Below are 23822 nucleotides of genomic sequence, written 5' to 3' on the forward strand. Positions count from 1 at the left end.
TATAGTTTCCAAGATACCCATACATGTACACCCAATTTGGGCCACACTGTATATATACAAAAGTATATGATACTTCGAGGGAATGAAGAATGAATCCCAAATGAATATCGACCGGTAGCGTCGATATCTGTAACATCTGGATGAAGCATTAGTTTGTTTTCTTTTCGTTTGACACTTGGTATTGACAGACAACATTGGCAGCTGTCAGTAACAACACTGTTAAATGTGAGAAGGCGGCAAGCTATATTTGTATATATTTGACTATTTGTGTTCTGTGTCTTGCATACTAACCATTACCTCTATTTTTTTTCTTTTACGTTGTAGGCAATGGTCAGAAAATAAGTGTGAAATTCCAAAAAAGACCATTTTACAATTCCAGCTTATCGTGTACGCACCCATGGAAGACGGCAAGATAGAAAGTGGCGTGCATGGGGCTGGTAGATAAGATTTTAACTCTCTTCCTGAATAAGGAGGCAGCAATGGCGAAGGGGATCCATGCAAGAAGGACCCATGTATTTAATTTAAAATAGCGTAAGTTAAAATATTCCTCTAAGAAATGTATATCCCTGTTTCTCTTAGGTAATTAAAAATTTAATTATATAGTTTATAACACTTTTGATGTGTGTGAAGCTAGCGTCCGATCGATAACCAGCAACCAAAATTGAGAATGCAGCATATGCTGGTTGCCAGCGACCAATTTATAGTCCGCGCTCCCTGTTATTTAATCAATATAATGCCAGTATCTCCTGAAATTCCCAAGGGATTTTATAAATTTTTTGTCCAGATATTAACAATGAATACCTAAATCGACTGACAATGGTCCTAAGCCTCTACAAACTAAGGTTTTGTTGTGAAAATTAATTAAAAAGTCAAATGGTAAAAAAATTAAAAAGGCTCTAAGTCCCAAAATTCCCAAAGGATTTGGATAAAACTTTTTTTTTATAAAAGATAAATATCTAAATAGATTTTAGATGGTTGCAAACCTCTACAAACGAAAGTTTTTTGGTAAAAAATTATTGAATTTTTAGATGTACAAAAAAAATTTAAAAGCTATAACTTCCAAAACTCTCACAGGATTCAAATGAAACTTTTTTTAATATTAATAATAAATATTTTAAGTGAAGAGATTTAAGAAATGTTGCAAAACTCTCTATTTAAACTAATTAAATTGAGTTATTTTAACCAATCAAAAGGCCATAATAATTTGCCAATTGTTTATTTTTTTATATAACAAATACAAAGATAGTGATTTCTGAGTAGAAATACAAGATCCAAGTCCAGCCAAATAGTAGTATGGAATTAAACCATCGGGGCTAGTAGCTCTAAGTCGTTGATACTACAGTCAGGTCCTACAAAAGGAGTCCAGGTCTTCCCTTTAGGTAATCGCTCTCTTTCAGGAGACAACAGTCAATATTCTCCATAAAGGTCCAATCAAAAATTGCGTTAAAACCACTGGCTGGATTGTTACCAGGATGCCTAGAAAGTATACCCGAGGAGGTTTCATTTATTGTATTTAAGGAAAACTTACATAGGCCCCGTTTGTAGTAGTGTCTAACAATTCAATAATTTTTTACCAAAAAACTTTCGTTTGTAGAGGTTTGCAACCATCTAAAATCTATTTAGATATTTATTATCTATTATAAAAAAAAGTTTTATCCAAATCCTTTGGGAATTTTGGGAGTTAGAGCCTTTTTCATTTTTTTACCATTTGACTTTTTAATTTATTTTCACAACAAAACCTTAGTTTGTAGAGGCTTGGGACCATCGTCAGTCGATTTAGGTATTCATTGTTAATATCTGGACAAAAAATTATTAAAATCCCTTGGGAATTTCAGGAGATACGGGCATTATATTGATTAAATAACAGGGAGCGCGGACTATAAATTGGTCGCTGGCAACCGGCATATGCTGCGTTCTCGATTTTGGTTGCTGGTTATCGATCGGACGATAGCTTCACACACATACACTTTTGAGAGTATAGGTATTTGCTTTTTGTTGCCCTATTCTAAGTCATAATATTTATTATATCAAATAAACAGCTTCTACCATTTATTACTTCTATCATTATAAAACTTATGGAACAATATAATAATGAAATTAGTAAAAGGCCTGGAATAGTATTAGCAAACAGATACCAAGTATTAACCCTATAACAAAAACTAATTTTTAATTCACTAGAAGATACTGTATATCTGTCTTTGCCAACTTATTTAGTTCAGAGCTCTGCAATTTTAATAATTATCAAGAAGCTAGCACATAAAAAATCAAAGGAAGCAGCAATCAGATGGACTGTATCCTTTAATTTTTTAATATTCTTATATTCTTAAAATGGTGAGATTGCTGTGGTAAGATTACTTAAAAGACTTATTTTGTAAACAAAGCACTTGCTTATGGTGTATGGAAAAGGGCATTTCTTTGACCAGGTCAATCATGTGATACTTATTGTAAACTTGATGCTTTCTTTATCATCCATTATAGGGAGATCACAAGTAAAGATTGGGGGCTCTCTCTGTGGTTTTTGATATTTTGTTCGCTTTGATCAATATTTGTAGTTGATGTGACATTTTTTATAGATATGAGGACTGTCTTGGATGCCACTTGTCTTGAGAGAGATTTATATTCTTTTTTTTGAGGGGTGCATGGAGAATGTATTTACTTTGAATAACCAAGAGTTATAAAATTATACAATTAAAATGCAAAAAGACCATATTGAATCTGAGATTTCTTATCTTAGGGTTGTTGATTTTAAAATCACACTTTTCAGTCCAGTCATAATAATCAGATTATATCAGTCACATAAAGGGCTGTGTTCAATATCTACTTGTAAGATGTCTAATATTTATCTCTGGTTGGACATATTCTGGAATACTGATCCCTTGTTTTGTCTCCTTCATTTATGGTTCATTTCTTTGAAAATCATTTATTTAAACAAACTTAGATTATGTTTATTATCTAATAATTAATTTCATAGATTATGTTTAATGAGCTTGGGATAAAAAACAAGTGGTTGTGGCAGTGTCCATTGATCTGAAGACACCTTTTGATGTGGCATCATTATTTTGTTGCTGAAGGGATTTGGGGGTAGTCTTCTTATGAGCATCTTTGAAAGAGTATTTACTATAATAACTTTAGGATCTTCTTTTTAGAAAAAAAATGTCATACGCTTTTTCTCACAAGATTTATGTCCAGTTTTCCAACAAGTTTTAAGTAACCATTTTAATGAATTGACATTAATTGAATTTTACCAACTAATAAATAATGTTAAACCTGAAGAAAGAAATCGAATAATTCAATTTTCTCATAAGGGAAAAACTATTCATTGCAGAATTCAAGAAACTTTCACTAATAAAATTAAGCTATTATTGGAAATCAATGAAAAATTTTATTATAAAATATATTGACAATTGTGAAATCTGTCGAAAATCTAAATATAATAGAAGACATTTGAAACCATTTGAAGTTTTTTATATAGATACACTTATATTAGGAAATAATAATAATATTTTTCTTTATTTCGTACTATAAAGTAACATTATACATGAAAACATATATAAAATAAAATGATATCACCAAAAAAGGCCTATTTAGTAAAAAAACACCTCCCTGACATAACTACATATAAGTTTACATGCTTAGGTATTCACCTTTCAGTTTCACCTTCTGTTTAAACCTGTTTTGATTGATATCCTACAGTTTATATTTTATGTGGAAGTTTATTAAATAACTATGCACATATAGTAAATTTTGTTTTGCTTTAAAAATCAAAACGGTCGTTTTTTGTTCATTCAGTATAAACTTGTTTTTACTAAACCAATCTTTGCTTTTTTGAAACAGTAGATCTTCATTCTAGCATAGCTTAGATATGTTCGGAAACGCCACTAATAAATTTGTCATCATCTACAAATATTCTTAGGGTATTACATACTGTTTGAATATTGTCAATAATTTCAAAAGGCAAGTCATTTATGAACACCATTAATTAAATAATTTAAATTTGTGATATTTTGCTTGTTAACATTACTTGTTGGACTCTATTGTTGAGATAAGCAGTGAACCATTTTAAGGAATTGTTTCTCACCCCATATTACTGTAATTTCTTTATTAATAAATTTCTATCTAAACAATCATATGCCTTAGAAAGGTCTAAAAATATTCCCAATGAAAGCTTTTGCCTCTCCAAATTCCTCAAGACTGCACAAGTGAAACTGCAATATAGCAGTTTGTGTAGATTTACTCTCAAGATATCCATATTGATTATCAGACAAAATATTGCACTCTTTTAAAAAACTGAGAAGCTGATTGCAAATAATTAACTTAAACAGCTTTGAAAAACTTGGAAGTAGGCTGATCGGTCTACAGTGCGTCCCAGGATAAGTGAATTTATATGTAAAAATGACAAAAAATTTTAGGGTTGAAATTTCACAGTTTGGCATCCAGCCCTGCTTAATTAAAAAATAAAATTTTGCATATTTTAATTTTTTTTAAATCAAGCATGTAAAGTATAGATAGATATAAAAAAAATTTATAAGAAAAAGCTGTTTAGAATGCAAAATTAAGCCCGAATATACCGAATTTCATAACCATAGGCTTACTTTGATTTTTACGTTTAAATTATTTATTTATTCTCACTTTACTCGAAGTTTAAATAAAAACCAAATAAATATTAATATTTTAAATAGTGAAAATTATTTTAAAAATTATTGTTCTTGGACTAATTTTTTTTACGATCAGTTGGAATTTTTTCGGCTCGTGGAATGCATGCCGCTTATTTTATTGGGTTCTTTTTTGCTGCATTTACGAGTTTTTGTGGAATTTTTTAAAATTTTACATTTTAAAAAATTACATCACATACATACTCATTACATTCTCAATTAAATGTAGCAGCTACTATAAAACATTGTCACTGTCAAAGTTATATACAAAAAACTTTTAACTTTTAAGATTTAACCATTTCTGATTCCGATTTACGGGGTCAAGCAAATTGTTTATTTCGATCCATTAGCAAATGACAAGGAATTACTAAAACAAAGAATTAGAGATGCTTGGAATTCAATTTCCATTGAACAAGTTAGAAATTCATTTAAAAAAGTTTAGGAAAGGTATTGGAAAATGTTTCGATAATTCGATTGAAAAATGTTTTGAGATAGCTGCATTGAATAAATTTAAAATAAGTAAATAAAATAAATTTTCTTGTTAAATTAGATGTACTATATACATTTTATTACAAACATATTTTTGGGGATGGTTTATAACTCTTAGATCAGTGATTTAACTATTAGATAAATAAATTAGTTAGTTTTTCTCTAATAATTATATATGAATACAAAAATTAATTGGTACACAAAACATAAAACTCAAAGTAGGCCTACGGTTGTAAAATTCGGTATTCGGGCATAATTTTGCGTTCTAAACAACTTTTTCTTATAAACTTTTTTATATCTTGCCTAGGAATACTACTTTACCTACTCATAAAATTAAAAACAAGCTCGCATTAAGACCATGCAGGCCATGCTTTAATGAAATGTGCAACATGTGGCAGAAAACTTCAGATCTTGTTGGAAATGCATATTTTGATAATACTCGCTGATATCTTTTCGGTAGCTCAATTTATTTTTTACTTTTTTAGGAATACTTAAAAGTTCGTTTTGGCTTTATAGGCCTTAACAAGAAGCTTCTATGATTAGCTGCTATATTTATGTGCATTTTATCAACATGTCATCTCACTCTGTGTTTACAATTTTGTATCTGTCTGCATACATTGAAAAAAATCATCAAATAAACATCTAATTGATACTTTACTTCCCTAACTTCCTTATTATTATATTTATAGAGATCTTTTTTATTTTTCTTACATATTAATTTCTTTAGAAAACTTTGATTAAAAATCGGTTCAAATATATTTGTAAAAGCACCCCATTAGCTATTTACATTACAATCATTCTGACCAAAAACGTCAGCCCAGTTCTCTTCTTTTAGTTGTTGAATAAAAAAAGGTTTGTTTCAGAAAAATAGCGTTTATATTGTTTTCGGTATATATACTGGTTTTTAGTTTAGAAGATCATTTTTTGCCGTTTATGATTTGAAATATGAGTTTGCATAGTCATGCCTAGCACACAAGCAATATCAATATTGGTAAATATATTATCGATACAACTATTTAACCTAGTTTTTTCTGTAATTGTTGGTTAGAAATTAAATGAGTTCATGATTGATAAAAGTTCTTCTTTATTTCTATTAGGTTTCAAAAGTTCAATATTAAAGTCACCTGCTATAAATGCTTACTTTTTACTGGCTGTCAAACACAAAAGTAAGTTTTTTATCATCTTTTGAAATGAAAAATGTCTTGTTTTAATTGATTAATTTTCAAAAGTTTTAACCTATTTTGGTACAATAATTTCAGTAGTTTAAACTCTGGTATAGTATTTTTCATTCTGTGGTATTCATAAAACAATTATTTTAGATAACGGATCTGAATTCCAAAATGAAAGTGTTAAAGAATTATTCAAATCATATAATATTAAAATAGATTTTACAACCCCACAACAGCCCGAATCAAACAGCCCTGATAAAAGATCAAATTCAACTTTAATTGAACATATTAGACTTTTAAAAGAAAAAGATAAAAATGAAGACATTGTATGTTTAATGCCATATGCAGTTATTGGTTATAACAATAACTTGCCTAAATTTGACAAAATTATTAATACACTACAACTTTGTTATATTTAGGTTTAGGCTATTAGTGTAAATAAACTTTTTTTATTAAGAAAATTATTATCTTTTGATTTATGTAAAAATATACAGGGGATTCCATTTAACAAAAGTACATTTTTCACATTTTCTCGAAAACCCGATGTTCAATTTTTTTCTGTTTTCACCATTTTAATCAACAGAAAAAATCCTACTAGTTTGCTAATTTAACCGACCCTGTATCTTAAATATTAACAAAGATATCAATAGTGCCGACTTAATCGGAGGCACCTTGTATATATATCACTAGTATCAGTTATACCTATTCTGTATCGCCAAAATCAATTTTTCTTAAACTTACCCCAAAAGCCATTCCTTGTGGTTAGCGATAGGACGTATTCTTATATGGATAAATAATTATCTGCCGAACTACAGTATTTATGTAAAGATTCTCATACTGTCTGCATAATGCTATAACGTGTCGCCCTTTTTGCATAGAACTCCAAGATATTCAAGTTAATAGAATTATGGATGGAAAATGGTTGATATCCATTCCAGGCCAATTGAATGCTCCAGTGTCATGCCCAATTTTCAAAGACAATGTCTTACTTCATAGTTCTTATTTGGTAGAAGCCACCAATGAATGCATTATCCAAATCAAGCCATTCATCTCAAGGACTTATAAACTGAGCCAACTTAACAATGAATGACATATCACTCAAAATTAAAGTTTTCACTTTCATGATAAAAGAAAAATATCGAATCTTCCTACGTTGGACTTAAATAAAATAAATCTTGAAGAAAGATAGAAGCTCTTCAGCCATTCAAGAACAAAAAAGACATTTCAAAGAAATTAAGACTCAATAATAATTATTTTAATATGTATTTTCTTCATAGGAAACTCGATTTATACAGGGTGTTCCACTATCAACGTCACAGGCTGTAACTTCTTTATTTTAAAGTATAATTTTTTAAAAGGAAATGTATACCCAAAATTACTTATAAACACTACCCCCGACAAGTGATCCCCTAAAAATCACCTCAACTTTTTTTTTCAAATGACATCACCATTATTTCTTTTAATGTTTGGAATGCTTGCAACATTATTAATTAAATTTCATTAAAAAAGTATGTATTAACATCAACCTAAGAAATTTAAAATTTTTTAAAGTTAGGCTTTTCTCATTTTTTCATCGTTTTCAATATCTATAATAAAATGAGGTAGTATATTGAAAAGAAGAAACGAGCTCAGAGATCAATTGATTAATTCTCAGCTCCTGTGTATATAAAAAATATCTATTATACTTCAAGTAAATTATTGTATTTAAGATTTATTGAACTTGGATTAAATCAAATATAACAAAAGGTTTCGTTAAAAATTTAAGGTCATATATCTTCTTTTCAATATTTGAGCTCATGACATAGTATTTTCTAAATTGATTTTTACTGTATTACTGATGAAAAAACCCAACAATGTAGGTAACTCATCATGAATTTGCCACAACAGTACAGATTTTACTCAAACATATTTTTATCCAACATGTAGAGCAGAATAAGCATTTATAGATGTAGCAACTAGCAAGCTATCAAGCTCAAGCTACAATTATTTTTTATTTATAAGTGAATATAAAGAAACATATTTTCAAATATTTAAATTATCTGTTTTATTGATTTTTTTAGTGCAGTTACAGCAAGTGGGGCTTTGACAAGCAGATGTATATACCGGGTGGTGCGTCGCCGAGCGGAACATAGGAAAACCCATGTAAATTTTAAGGGGGTCAATTATTGGCTTCCCTGTACATTTTATAGAAAAAATGTAAGATAACTTTTTGAAGAGACCAATCTGGTAAACTCTTGTGCAAAGTTTGAAAAAATTTTAATAAGCGAATCTTAAATTATTCAAATAAATGTAATTGCTAAATTAGCAAATTTTCGGTTCAGGTAAAACCAAACGGACACCAGTAAAATGAATATTGTCACTGACGTGAGGAAAAGTGTCAATAAATCAGTGACAGTTGATATTTGAAAACAAGTATGCATTATTTAATCGACGAAAAAATAGCCATAATTAAGTTAATAAATAATTACTTCATAAATAACTCAAACTCAAAAATGCTTTATTGTCAATATAAACATAGAAGTTGTAGACAAAGCCAATAGACTGTACATTAAAGGAATAAAAACGAGAAACTAATTTAAAGTAAAATAAAATTATATAAAACTTTGAAAAATACTTAAATTCTAATTATTAAAAAATTCACTGAAACTATAGTACGCTTTACTAGCAAGAAATATTTTCGTTCTTGTACGTAGGCTTTTTTCAGTCTTAAGTTGTCTTATTTCTAGTGGAAGTTTCTTAAACAGCTTTCTACCTCCATATATGATAGAGCTACGGACAAGTTCAAAATGAGAAATGGGTAGCCTCAACAAATAATTTTGTCGCGTATTATAGTGGCTTCCTAAGTGGAGCTCCTGTTTATGTTTTCTAAAAACTAAGCAAACTGTTTCCAAAATAAAGATACAACACAGGGTTAAAATATTATGACGGGCGCATGAGTCACGAGGCTTGGCCCCACATAGATATCTAATGGCCCCTTTTTGGAGTACAAACACTGAACTAAAAAGTGAATTTGAACATGAATCCCAAAAGCAAATTCCATATCGAAGATGCGACTCGATAATTGCGAAGCATGCAGATCTGGCGATGGAGAACAATAATAGTCATAATTAAGTCTTACTTGAATGTATGGTTGTGAGATTGATAAAACGAAAAAAAAAACATTTCTTGTATTCGGCTGTACGTCAGATTTGACAAAGCCTTATAACAAATTGTTTGCTGGTGGCTGGTGCCTGGTTTTGCCTGAACCGAAAATTTGTTAATTTAGCAATTACATTTAATTGAATAATTCAAGATTCGCTTATTAAAATTTTTTGAAACTTTGCAGGAGGGTTTGCCAGACTGGTCTCTTCAAAAAGTTATCTTACATTTTTTCTTTAAAATGTACAGGGAAGCCAATAATTAACCCCCTTAAAATTTACATGGGATTTCCTATGTTCCGCTCGGCGACGCACTACCCGGTATAAGCTCACTGTTCTCATCTGGTAGGCCTCTATTCGACTCTGAAAAATTTATATACTAAAAATTATTATACGAAACTATATATAAGTAAACATTACCTATGTTAACATAAAGATAACATGTGAAGTTCCTTGAATTCCTTATACCAATACCGAGTGCACCATACACTTTAGTAGTAATCTCTCAAAATGACTATTGAATTTTATATTACTTTGAAAAACAACTTTCAGATCCTTTACCTCTGTTTTGTTAATTAATAATTTATTAGTTATGAAATAAATAAATTTGATATTAATTTTGCTTAAACCAATTTTCTACAAAGTTTATATTTTCTTGCAACTTCTAGATCTTATTAAGTCATCAACAAAAAGGAGACTTTTCCAGTGTTTTACCACCCTTGGATGGCTATCAATAGGAATTCAAAAGAGCAACGGCCTCAAATTACTGCCCTGTGGCACAGCAGAAACTGCAGAAAAACCCTCAGACATTGATTTTACAACTTTAAAAACCTGTTGTAGTGAGGTCAGGTATGTTTTCAAATTGTAGCGTTTTTACCGTTAACGTGTAAATTAAAACACTCGATGTACAAAAATAGTCAACCGATTTATTTTATACGTACACACTAAACACGATAACTTAAGACTACTTGAAATATTTATTTACTACTATTTATGTCAATTTGATAGCACCATGAAATGTTTTAAGTCTCCAGATCCACTTTTTTGTGGCTCAATTCATCATATTTTTTATACCTGTAATTTTAGAGTAGACAACAATGTAATGTTGGATTCACTTAAAGTTGAGGAATTTTATTTTGATTTTAAAAATGGGAACCATCAGGGTTTAAATGATTATTTTTTTTCTATAAATTGGGATACTATTTTTAATGATAGCGATATTAACATTATGGTCTCAGAGTTCTATAACATTTTAAATTTTGGTATACAATGTTTTGTGCATCAAAAAAGATATAAGACATCTAGCTTTCCTCCATATTTTTCTACCGAATTAAGAAGATTGGTATTTCTCAAAAAAAGTAAGCATAAAAAATACCAACTATCCAATGATGAAATAGATTATCATGAATTTACCATTCTGAGAGCTCAGTGTAAAAGGTTAAGTCAAGAGTGCTACAGAAATTATCTTGCTACTTTGAATGAGAACTTGACTAGTAATCCGAAAAATTTTTGGAAGTTCGTTAATAAGAAAAGAGCATCTAACATTGTGCCAAGGGAAATGTTTTTAGATAATAGTATTGCAACTGATGATCAGCAGATTGTTGATTTATTCGCTACTCACTTTTCTGCAGTCTATTCAAATGCAAACACAACCTCACCTGAAAAGTCTTTCAGCCAAATTAATATTGACTGTCCTGTCATAAGTCTGGCTGAGGTGTTTGATAAGCTGGGGGCTTTGCCTAATAAGTTAATGATTGGTCCAGATGGAATCCCCAATATTCTTTTAAAAAACTGTCGATATGTACTATCACAGCCACTATGTAAACTTTTTAACTTATCTCTTATTTCTGGAACATTTCCAGACATATGGAAGGAAGGTTATATTTCTCCTATTTTTAAATCAGGATCGACGGATGATGTTAGAAATTATTGTAGTGTGTCCATAGTGTCATCCATCCCCAATTTTTGACAGCCTTATGTTTGCCCATTTAAATTGGCAATGTAGAGAAATTATTGTTGAGGAACAGCATGGTTTTAGAGGTGGTCGGTCCACTCTTACAAATTTACTCATATACCACAAGTTGTCAGATGCCTTGGAGAAGGGGTATCAAATTGATGCTGTATATACAGACTTCTCCAAGGCGTTTGACAAGGTAAATCATTTGTTATTAATTGAAAAATTGAAAAATATAGGTTTTTCTGATAGATTGCTAAAATGGTTGCTTAGCTTTCTTAGTGATAGAAAGCAAGTGATTAAACTTGGTAATTTTATGTCTGGGGTGATTGAAGTTTGTTCTGGAGTGCCACAAGGGGGACACTGCTCTCCTTTGCTATTTAGTTTGTTTGTTAATGACCTTAGGGCTGTCTTGGAGTATTGTGAATTTTTAATGTTTGCTGATGACCTCAAACTTTTTTCTTGGTTATTATGAATGAACTTGATATCAGCCTCTTACAGTGTGGTGCCAAAATAATTTGTTGGATTTGAATATTAATAAATGCTTCCAAATTTCATTTCATAGGAAAAAAAGTAGGATACCATCATTTTACATAATTAACGGCCAGAAACTTCAATTAAAGGATGGTGCTAAGGATTTAGGAATACTGTTTGACACAAAATTAAACTTCTGCAATCATATAGACCAAATAGTAGTAAAAGCTAATAGAATGTTAGGTTTTACTCTTAGAAATTGTGAGGGGTTATCGTTGCAAGCTGTCAAATCTGTATATGTGGGATTGGTACGATCACAGCTTGAGTATGGCTCAATTATCTGGACTCCCCAGTATAATGTCTATAAGTCATTACTGGAGAGTGTGCAAAACAAATTTTTAAGATATTATAACTACATGTTCAATTTGGATCTTATTGCTAATCATGATTATTCTCAAATATTGAATTATGTTAAAGTTTTGTCTTTGGATAAAAGAAGAACAATGTTTGACATCTGTTTTATCTATAAGTTGTTGAATGGTATTATATCCTGTCCGGATTTACTTTCCCAAGTTAAATTTTCTATTCCTCAGAGAACACTTAGACAAAATAATTTATTTCATTTTGGGTTCCATAGAACTAATTATGGTAAAAACTCTTTTTTGGTGAGATCTCTAGATTTTTTGTATCAGGAGGAGAGGCTAGATGTTTTTGGCAATTCATATGGGTCTTTTAAGGGTAGTTTAATGAAAATTTTGAATACTTAGTATTGTTCAATTAATATTTTTAATTAATATGTTGTTTGATGGGTGAACCAAGTGCGAATTTATGTTCCTAATCTATTAGTTAATACAAAGATATTTTTTTTTTGTTTATTTACTTTAGAGTCTTTTTTTTAACTCTTAATAGTTTAAGTAAGGATTATTAATTATTGACATAACTGTATTTTATAATTTATTTTTTTTGTAATGGAGATTTCCCGTTTAATGAATAAAAAAAAAAAAAAATTAAAAGTCGCGCCATTATTCTGAAGAATTAACTTGACTCCTAGAACCTAGCGGTTTTTATTATAGAGAAGGAATGAAAATTAAAGTTTATGAAAGAAAACTCAATTTTTTTTAAAATAACGTATAGTGATGCTATGGTACGTTAGGGTCTTAAGTATGTCTGAACAATACAAAATGTGTATTTGCAATTCACTACAGAATACAAGTTAACACATATTCGAAATTTTAAACATGCGCGTGAAATAATAGAAGAGCGCATATTTATTGTGAAATATTTTTAGTTATTTAATTTAATTATCTAAAATTCACAAACTGTTAAAGTGACAAATATTCTTTCAAAACTTAATTCAACCGCTTATTTGTCCTCAAAGAATTCAAAATTGATTGACCAAAGCATGACCAACTTAGCTTTATAATCCGTTATGTAAAAATAATTTATTGTGACATTAAAAAAACACTCTGCATTCCATAATCTAAACCTAGGGTTGAATGATGCTGATCTACTTCAAATTAGTTTTTTTTTAAGATATAATTAACAGAATATGTTTTTTTAGTGCCAGTGTTAAGAGATGGGATTAGGGAATTCAATTCCGCACCAAAACTTCAATCCCGCAAACCTGCGAGATAAAAATCATCGATCCCGCGGATCCGCAAGAATCCGGGATTGTTAACAATATATATATATAACTTTTTGTAATAAACCTATTAAACATGCTAATTGCTAAGAAAAAGTCTTATGTCTTATGCAATTATAAACAAACTATGGTAGCATAGAAGAACTAATGTCATCTGAGCCCGAGCGCTTAGAAATAAGGGTAGAACTAGTAAACTCTTCGAGCTACTGGCACTATCAATGTCAATAACATCACTCTCGCTATTATTCTTGGATTTTAAATTCATATTATGCTTCATTGCTAAGTGGGTGTGAAGACCTTCGGTAGAACGAGCAGAGGTTTTAATAATGCTTGGGCATAACTTACATTTAGCTGCAAAACCATCTTCAGATTTTAAGAAATGTTTCCAAACTAAACTTGAGCTCTTTATAAACCACACTGACACTCATTTTAGCTTACATTTTAGCTTACAGATCATTAGTTTACAATTGATGTAATACGTAATTTATTTAACTGAAGAAATCGTTTCCAAGCACTAGTTAAACGCTTTCCACTTACGCACATACGCACACACATAAATCGGAAAGTAAAATAACCTGTTTGTTTTGTTTCACTTATTTCCAATAGCCCAGTGGGAAATCCCGGGCGACGAAGCGTCGGCGCTCGGGGATTCCCCTTTGATTTAAATCCCTGCAGTAATGCAATTATATAACAGATGTCCGACTAGATAAATCCGTAATTATTTGTGAGTGGTTTTTTGCTTTCTGAGGCGTTTTAAAAGACATTTATAGTTTTGTTGTCGACAACGGAATTTTAATATTGATTCCCGCAGATCCCGCACGGAAAATCCCGCAATGTTGATCCCGCAGAAACTTGGAGGGATCCCGCAATTGCGGGATTGGATTCCCTAGATGGGATGTACTATGTACCGGGCGGCCACTTAAGCGAGGTAAGCGGCTGTATCTCAAAAACTAATAATCGTAGAACCTTCATTGGCCGGCTACTAGGGGGCGTTACGGCTACTTCAAAATTTAAAATTCAATTTTTTCAAAAACATTGCAATAACGGGTATCTTAAAATATTATTGTAATAATCTTCAAACATTTCCACACAAAAAAGTTTTAACAAATACTTGTAAAGTAAAGTGTTGAAAAGAGTTTTTAGCTTAAGTGAGAAAAACAGCTGAAAACTGGCTCTGGATGGGCCGATTCTTCTAAAATAAGTTTTGGTTAAAAGGCTCTCTACTGCTTTATTTTTATATCAAAAAAATATTACTGTTAGCTTTCGCTAAAATCCGATAGGGGCATTGACTTGGTGATTTACGTTATTTAACCAGTTAACGATACATATTTTTTTATGCTATTAAAAGCAGGGAACAAAGCTGAACAGATTGGTAAAAACCGCATTCAGATATAACTACTCAAACCAAAGTTATTACAAAAAATTTAACCATTAAAAAATTAAAATTACAAAAATCGTCGTAAATTCCTATTGCCTTAGTCGAATTGAGAAAACTTGTGTTTAAATGAATGTTCGTTTAAAGGAAAAACTTAATATAAGTAGTTTTTCGAAAATCCGCGAGGCGGCGTTCTTTTATATAATACATTTATATTAATAGATTTATTTAGACCGTTTTTTTTAAACATCATTGCTCTAGTGTCGTCCTAGCTGTTCAAAATGGGCGCCACTATGTTCACGCGTAGCTGCAATTTTTCCCTCGTAGAGATGACTCAATAGACTCAATCTCCCAATAAAATTGGCAATGTGTTTCTGTGGAACTCAAGATGTTACCTCTTAGTGCCTCGCCAAATTGTGCCACCTATTATACCACATCATACATTTATACTACAGCGTCCTTGATGCTGAACTTCTTGCTTCCAATGGGAATTTATGAAGACCAATAATGTATATTGTGGCGATTTACCCCACCATTGCTATTAAAAGTAGACTCGCCTGTCCAAAGAATTCTGTATAGAAATTGAGGGTTTTCGTTAACCATTCCCAGAAGCCAATGGCAATAATCGAGTCCATATCGAAGTCCATATCTGTCGCAGCTTAGTGCAGAACGACATGATAGGGATGTAATCTGAAAGTAAACTAAATTTGAATCAATATGAATCCTATTTGATTAACCTCTAAGATATTATATATACAGGGTGGTTCAGTTTAAGCGTCATTAATTTTAATACGTGATAGAAAATTTAAAAAGAAATAGACTTTCATTATAAAATTTTTCTCAGAAATTTTTAATAACAAAGATACAGGGTGCTAAAGTTAAGAATAATTAATTGTTTATTTATCATAACTTTTAAACTACCTGCTCAATTTTAATTAAATTTCGCATGCAGGTTATTGTAGTGAATTATCAAGTACTGATGAAGCCAATTTCTAATAAAATTGTCAGTGGCGTAACATACAGAGGGACTTGGTCCTTTTTTGTCTCAAATCTGCAAGGTGAAAAAATATTTTTTTATATGAAGTCAACTGTTAGATTTTCCATTTAATTTGGAAAAAAAAGTTACCCTTGCAAAATTATGATTAAAGGTACTGTTTTTAAAATATCTTAGTTTAGTGCGAGAAGCTTGTCAAAAACGGCTGCAAATTTTTTTTTGACATTTTGGTGACATTTCAAGTATACCGGGGGGCACTTTTTGTATAATTTTTGACATTTGTCCCTTCACCCCCCTAAGAGGGGGGGAGGGTCACTTCCTTATTTTAAATGGAATGACGTGTTTTTTATTCTTAAATACGAATCTACATAAAATATGTCTGTTTACAGAAAATTTTTAAAATTGCTCTGCTGGTTACGGAATTATGATCAAAAATGTTTTGATTAAATTTAAAAATAATTCGAATATTCTACTACAATAAAAACAAATTATTTCCTACTTTTTAACTATTTATCGTCTATGTATTATGCCTAAGGAGCTGTTCGAAGTGACCGCCGCCTTCGACTTCCAAACACTTTCTTATCCTTTCTTGACATGAGTTTCGTACCCGCTGTAACATTGCTGGTGTCACTAATGAACAAGCAAAACGAATCCTGTTCTTCATGTCTCTGGAGTTGTAGGTGCACTAGCCATTACTTTGTCTTTTATAAATCCCCATAAAAAAAAGTCAAGGGGGGTCAAATCTGGCGAACGAGCAGGCCAGTTGACAGGACCACCTCGACCAATCCACCTGTTTTCAAAAATCTCATTTAAGTAAGTACGGGCCTGTATGGCATAATGGGGTGGAGCTCCGTCCTGCTAAAACCATACGTTAGGAGTAGACGAGGTAACTGATTTCTTAAAAAATCTGTGTAGACCTGTCCATTTAAATGACCTTGGAAAAAATGCGGACCAATAACTCTATCCTCGAAAATACCACACCATACGTTCACAGACCAGGGATGTTGATTTGGTACAGTTCTCATCCAGTGAGGATTATTGGCTGCCCAGTAATGCATGTTGTGCCTGTTTACCTTTTAGAAAAACAAACAACCAAAACTTGAATATGTTCTAATTTAAATAAGTTAAATCTTACCTGCCCGCAATTATTAAAAGAAGCCTCATCAGAAAAAATAACGTTTCTCAAAAAATGGTTATTTTTACGCATTTTTGTTGAAATCCAAGTGCAAAAATTAATGCGATTCTCAAAATCATGTCCGTAACGCTCTTGATGAAGTGTAATGTGGTAAGGATGAAACTTGTACCGGTGCAGAATTGTTATAATTGATGATTGACTAATTCCAGCATCTAAAGCAAGCCGCCTGGTACTGATTTGAGGATCAATAGCTACTGCTCCTAATACAGCAACTGCCTTATTTTCATCTGTTTGCGTTTTAATCCGATTTCGTCGTTTACTTTTTGGACTACCAGTCATACGACTTCTGGTCTCCAGTCTCTTAAATTCCATATGAGATTTTGGAATATCCGGAAACCTCTCGGCCCACACTACTGCAGCCTCCCTATAATTTTTTCTGCACTCCCCCAAAATTAATAACATATCTACTTCTACATTGAAATTCGCTTCCATTTTTTTCTTTTTAAACACAATTTACTTGTTAATAACACGTCAAAATTTTTATGTGACACTGCTTGTTATGTTGCCATGGAAATCCTACTGTTACTAGGATTTTCATTTCCATCCATACTAGTAAAATAAACAGTAGGATTTCCATGGCAACCGGCTGTTATTATGGTAAAATATTCCAATTATTTTTAAATTTAATCAAAACATTTTTGATCATAATTCCGTAACCAGCAGAGCAATTTTAAAAATTTTTTGTAAACAGACTTCATATTTTATGTAGATTCGTATTTAAGAATAAAAAAACACGTCATTCCATTTAAAATAAGGAAGTGACCCTCCCCCCCTCTTAGGGGGGTGAAGGGACAAATGTCAAAAAATATCACAAAAAGTGCCCCCCGGTATACTTGAAATGTCACCAAAATGTCAAAAAAAAATTTGCAGCCGTTTTTGACATATCGCATTGTAACACTTTAAAAAACTCACCCTGTATATACTCAGGGCAAAAAAACGTCTTTTTGAATCAAGTTAAAGTTAAATTACATCCTAAATTATGGTTTTGACGTTTTAACTTATTATTAGTTTACAAATAAATTTTATTTGCAAAACCTACTTTATACGCTACCTAATATAAGTTCATTCAAATAGTAGGGTCGTTTTGAGACACTAGAGCAATGTTTTAAAAATTGTATTTAATAATTTCTTTTAAAAGAATACATAAAATTTAAATATCGTTACGGTCCCTGATGTGATCAATGGTTTCCGATTATTATTTCAAAACTGCTCAAAAAACAATTAAGATTTACTATGGTAAAGTCAACACTATTCATCAGATATACAGGGGGTTTCGGGAGGAAACGGACATATTTTGGGAACATGTTCAAAGGTGAAAATAAGATAAACCAACCCATACGTTTTAATCCGATTCTAAACGAGTTTTTTTATAAGATTTTTTGTTTTAAAAGAAACACAAACAAATACTAGTAAAAAACAAAATTCCACTAATTTAAAATGTTTTCGAAAACACCATCACCAAGTTCAAGGCAAGCTGCAGTACGCTTGTTAAGCGCTCGTGTTGCACAGGGTGGCCAGATAAGAATGCAAAGTGCTATATCTTGGAAACTATTCGTCGTAGAGACTTGCGGTAAAAAATTTTATGACTAAAGTTGCCAAAAGAATACCGTGGAAAATATTTTTAGATTTCAAAGATGGTCGCCCCCTGGCGTAACCGCCATCTTAAACATTTTAAGTGATTTTTCACTGAAATCTACCCAGTAAATGTTACGAAAAAATATATGCTTTTTAAAGCTGAGCTCTACTCGAGTAATTTTTGTTTAACACTTTGTGACGTATCTATTAAAATAAAGTGGTGGGGCATAATTCAATGTTCCTTTAAATAAACAGCTGCAACTCCTAAACGACTGAACGGATTTTAATAAACTTGGTCTCGTTGGAAAAAACATTTATTGCTCCATCAAATCCCTCTTATCTGTAATATGTCTAGTTCTTAGAAATGCCGCTAGAGCGCGTTTTTTGATCTAATAACAGAAAATTGCAAAATTCTCTAAAAAATTAAATGCAATAATATGACTTTTTTTTCATAAAAATTTAGTGAAATGATAGCTAAATAGGCCAGTGAAAACCGTATCTCGATATCTTATTCGTAGCCTGAAATATCGAAGAAAGAATATTTAGATATCATATAATTTTAATAATTGAAAGAACTCGTCCATTATCTCAAAGAGACCTACGTAACTAGAGAAAAAATGAAAACTCCAAGTCTCAGTCTGAAAATGTCTTTTTAATTAATCAGGTGGTGACATGTTTCGCTAATAAAGCATCATCACCTACAATAAACAGAAAAACACACGTAACTACAATAAAACCTTACACTAAAACAAAATCAAATATTAAAAATTAGATAAAATTACCTTATAGCTTGGTGACCTGCTAAGTACAGACACATATATAGATTAAATATGAGAATATTTTGTAATAAAAAAAACAATAACACGGCACAAAAATTCAACAAAAAATATAACAAAAACGTGACGGGTGTAGGATTTGAACCCACGCTCCAAAGTCGATCTCGGTGAAACACCAGACCGTTAACCACTCGGCCAGCCCTGCCTATGAATATTGGAGTCAAAGGTATATATGCGTATCGTGAGCAGAAACGAGAGGTTAGATTAGATTATTAAAGATAAGTCCTGGTTCAAAGGTGAAAACATTATTAACGCATGTCAAATTTGGACTCTTTTTGGCTTTGGTGATTTCCATTTTCTCCAAGAGATCCAACTTTCTACTCTTAGGGCACTCGTGAACAATGGAAACATTTTCAGGGACGGAAAAACTATGACCCGCTGATAATAAATGGTTAGCAAATGCTGACTTAGTTTCTGTGGTGTTGGTGTCCCTGAACTTTTTAACGAGGCTTAGGTGTTCCTGTACCCTTGTGGATACTCTCCTTCCTGATTGTCCTACATAAACGGCAGGGCAATCCTTACAATTAAGACAATATACACCCGATTTAGATAGAGGATCACTTTTATCCAACGTCTTTACTAGGTTCTTTCTTAGCGAGTTAGTCGTTTTGAAAGCTATGGAAAGGCTGAAAGGCTTAAAAAATTTTGCAAGTTGTTGAGAAATGCCGCCGAAATAACTAAGGCATCTAAAATTATTATTGTTGGTGATGTTGTTCGGTGGGTGGACGATGTGATAGGTCAGTTTATATTTATTATAAAATTTGTAATATACTTCAAAAGAGATACTGTTATTATTTCGGTATAAGAGAAGATCTAAAAAGGGTAATTTTCTGTTTGTCTCTCTTTCCAGCGTAAAAGAGATTTGATTATGAAGGGAGTTAATAAATGACAAGAAATCTAATAAATCATTCTCGTCACCAACCCACAACACGCACACATCGTCCACGTACCTCTTATAAGCTCTCAAAAAGCCCGCAAAACGACTTTTCATGATTTTCTCCTCCAAGTGACTCATGAAGACCTCGCTCAAAAATGGTGAAAGACAAGAACCCATGGCGAGACCAGATTTTTGCCTAAAGAATTGATCATTAAATTTGAAGAAATTTTGTTCCAAAACCAATGATAAAAGGTGGATAAGATTATCTACCACCAGTTTTGGTAAAGTACTATTATTGTTTAGCAGGATCTCAACCAATGTTAAACAATCTGACGAGGGTATGCTAGGGAACAAGTTCTTTACATCTAAGGAAAGCAAAATGGCATTGTTTGGAACATCTATTTGCTTTAGATAATTGGCAAATTCAATTGAGTTTTTAATGGAGAATTCGTTCCGAAAACCAGTTACTTCTCTTAAAGTATTGTTAAGCCAAGAGGATAATTTATAGCAAGGAGAGTTTACGAAGGAAACTACTGGTCTTATTGGGTTTCCCTCCTTATGAATCTTAGGTAAGCCATAGAGCACAGGAGTACGTGGGTTTATAGGGTATAGGTTAGATTTAGAGGTGTTAAAGTATTCCAGAGTTATAAGACATTAATCTAGAGAATTCTTAAGTTTTGAGAAAAAACTAATCGTTGGATCCCTAGTAATAGGCACGAAGTCGTCAGTCGATAGAAATTTCGTCACTTTAGCCACATAGTCGAGTCTTTTCATGACTAACAAACAAGAGCCTTTGTCTGCTCTGGAAATTAGAAGATCGTGCGTTTCAATTTTGTTTTTAACAGAATTAAGGTGTTGTTTGTTGTAATTATTAGGGACAGAGTTATGTCTCTCAGAGTTAAGAAAATTAATTATTTTTGACCGAAATAATAACAGTATCTCTTTTGAAGTATATCGCAAACCTTCTGCCACAGATAATATTATCCAGTTTAATTCCAATTCTCCTTATCAACAAAAATATGCAGCCTTTAATTCAATGTTCTACCGTTTATTTAAATTACCTCTGTCCAAAGACGCTTTTCAAAAAGAACATAATATTATAAAAACAATTCCTGTAAACAATAATTTCTCACTTTACAGCTTGAACAAATTATATTACAAATTTCATAATAAATATAAACTGTCCTATCACATTGTCCACCCACCGAACAACATCACCAACAATAATAATTTTAGATGCCTTAGTTATTTCGGCGGCATTTCTCAACAACTTGCAAAATTTTTTAAGCCTTTCAGCCTTTCCATAGCTTTCAAAACGACTAACTCGCTAAGAAAGAACCTAGTAAAGACGTTGGATAAAAGTAGGATGTATATTGTCTTAATTGTAAGGATTGCCTTGCTGTTTATGTGGGACAATCAGGAAGGAGAGTATCCACAAGAGTACAGGAACACCTACGCCTCGTTAAAAAGTTCAGGGACACCAACACCACAGAAACTAAGTCAGCATTTGCTAACCATTTATTATCAACGGGTCATAGTTTTTCCGTCCCTGAAAATGTTTCCATTGTTCACGAGTGCTCTAAGAGTAGAAAGTTGGATCTCTTGGAGAAAATGGAAATCACCAAAGCCAAAAAGAGTCCAAATTTGACATGCATTAATGATGTTTTCACCTTTGAACCAGGACTTATCTTTAATAATCTAATCTAACCTCTTGTTTCTGCTCACGATACACATATATACCTTTGACTCTAATATTCATAGGCAGGGCTGGCCGAGTGGTTAACGGTCTGGTGTTTCACCGAGATCGACTTTGGAGCGTGGGTTCAAATCCTACACCGTCAGTACTTAGCAGGTCACCTAGCTATAAGGTAATTTTATCTAATTTTTAATATTTGATTTTGTTTTAGTGTAAGGTTTTATTGTAGTTACGTGTGTTTTTCTGTTTATTGTAGGTCTGATAATGCTTTATTAGCGAAACATGTCACCACCTGATTAATTAAAAAGACATTTTGAGACTGAGACTTCATTTCATTCATTCAGGAGTTTTCATTTTTTCTCTAATTTTAATAAGACGATATTACACCGATATTTATTGTTATTTATTTGTCTTTTTTAAAGGTTCAATGATAAAATATCTTAATTTAATAATTTTTAAATAATTAAAATATTCTTTGTTCAAAAAATTAAAAAAAAAACGCGTAGGGGCATAATAATCAATGCATATAAAATGCAAGTGCAAGGTAGGCAGAATATTGAAGAGTAGGCCATGGAGGAAAAAACAAATGCCTAAAATCAACTTGTCAACAAATATTAAAATTAGGCAGTCCAATTTGTGTTTGTTGCACACATAAGTAAAGCGTTAAAACTATTAAAATGCCTTTTACAAATGATGAAGCTGTCGATATGATTGCGGCATATTTTGAATGTCTTCAAAATGCTGCATTGGCTCAAAGGGTATACAGAGCTCGATATCCAAATTGGCGTTTACGCGATGCGAGAATTTTTCCGCGTTTAGTGCGAATTTGCGTAATACTGGCAGCTTTCGACCTCAGTTGCGAAGACACTCGGCTAGAACAAGGGAAGACAATATTATTAATGTCAATCCCCATTGAATTCCACGTATTCTTTAAACATTTTAAAGGATCACAGGTAAATTTTTATGTCACAAAAAATACTACTTTACATAATTATTTCGCAATGTGTTTCTTTCAAATTTTTAGACTGCGCCCATATCATATGGTTTTACATCAAGCCTTGAATCATGGAGACTTTGACCGACGGTTAGATTATTATCATTGAATGTTGGGCAGTATTAGGGAAAATAGAGGATTTTTATCCTAAATTCTTTGGACAGATGAGGCCACTTTTAGGAGGGATGGAAACATAATTTGCATAATATGCATTATTGGTGTGACAACAATCCTCACTGGTTGCGGGAGGGCCCACATCAAGGCCATTGGAGTCTCAATGTGTGGTGTGGCATTCTGGGCAAAACTATTATAGGTCCCTATTTCTTTGATCAACCACTAAATGGTGCCGTATTTCTTAATTTTCTGGTGAACCAATTGCCTCTTTTATTAGAAGATATACCCCTGCAGTTACGACGAAATATGTTTTTGCATTTAGACGGTTGCCTAGGAGGACATGTAGATTTAAGATTTCAAGAGAGGTGGATTGGGCGAGGAAGTCTATTTCCTTGGCCACCCCGATCCCCAGACCTCACCTGTTTCGACTTCTACCTATGGGGTCGGTTGAAAGATATTGTTTACCAAATTCAACCAACAACTAGAGACGACATGAAAATAGGAATATAAGAAGCAATTTACAGCCTGTCAAGAGCAGAAATTGAAGCTGCTGTAATGTCCGCGCATAAGCGGCTCCAACAATGCATTAAGTTTGATGGAAGACAGTTCGAGCATTTAAGGAGGCATTAGTTTTATTTCAAAATCGGTA

The 23822-nt window shown here is 32.0% G+C and overlaps 2 protein-coding genes across 3 annotated transcripts in view; both read left to right on the plus strand.

The window, feature by feature from the left end:
• Window positions 1-23822, plus strand: part of LOC126746839 (uncharacterized) — a 476426-nt gene that overhangs the window by 388782 nt on the left and 63822 nt on the right. The gene's annotated exons all lie outside the window — the stretch shown is intronic.
• Window positions 290-13428, plus strand: LOC126746844 (uncharacterized). Its single transcript, XM_050455239.1, has 2 exons — window positions 290-531; window positions 10116-13428. The coding sequence occupies exon 2, from the start codon at window positions 10460-10462 to the stop codon at window positions 11414-11416; it is 957 nt and encodes a 318-aa protein (XP_050311196.1). The 5' UTR covers window positions 290-531; window positions 10116-10459; the 3' UTR covers window positions 11417-13428.

This window comes from Anthonomus grandis, chromosome 18 (genome assembly GCF_022605725.1).
Source record: "Anthonomus grandis grandis chromosome 18, icAntGran1.3, whole genome shotgun sequence".
Classification (NCBI taxonomy): Eukaryota; Metazoa; Arthropoda; class Insecta; order Coleoptera; family Curculionidae; genus Anthonomus; species Anthonomus grandis.

What these genes read in the sequence shown, in the direction of transcription:
- LOC126746844 (XM_050455239.1), top strand. Translation starts at nt 10,460, where the DNA reads ATGAAATGTTTTAAGTCTCCAGATCCACTTTTTTGTGGCTCAATTCAT.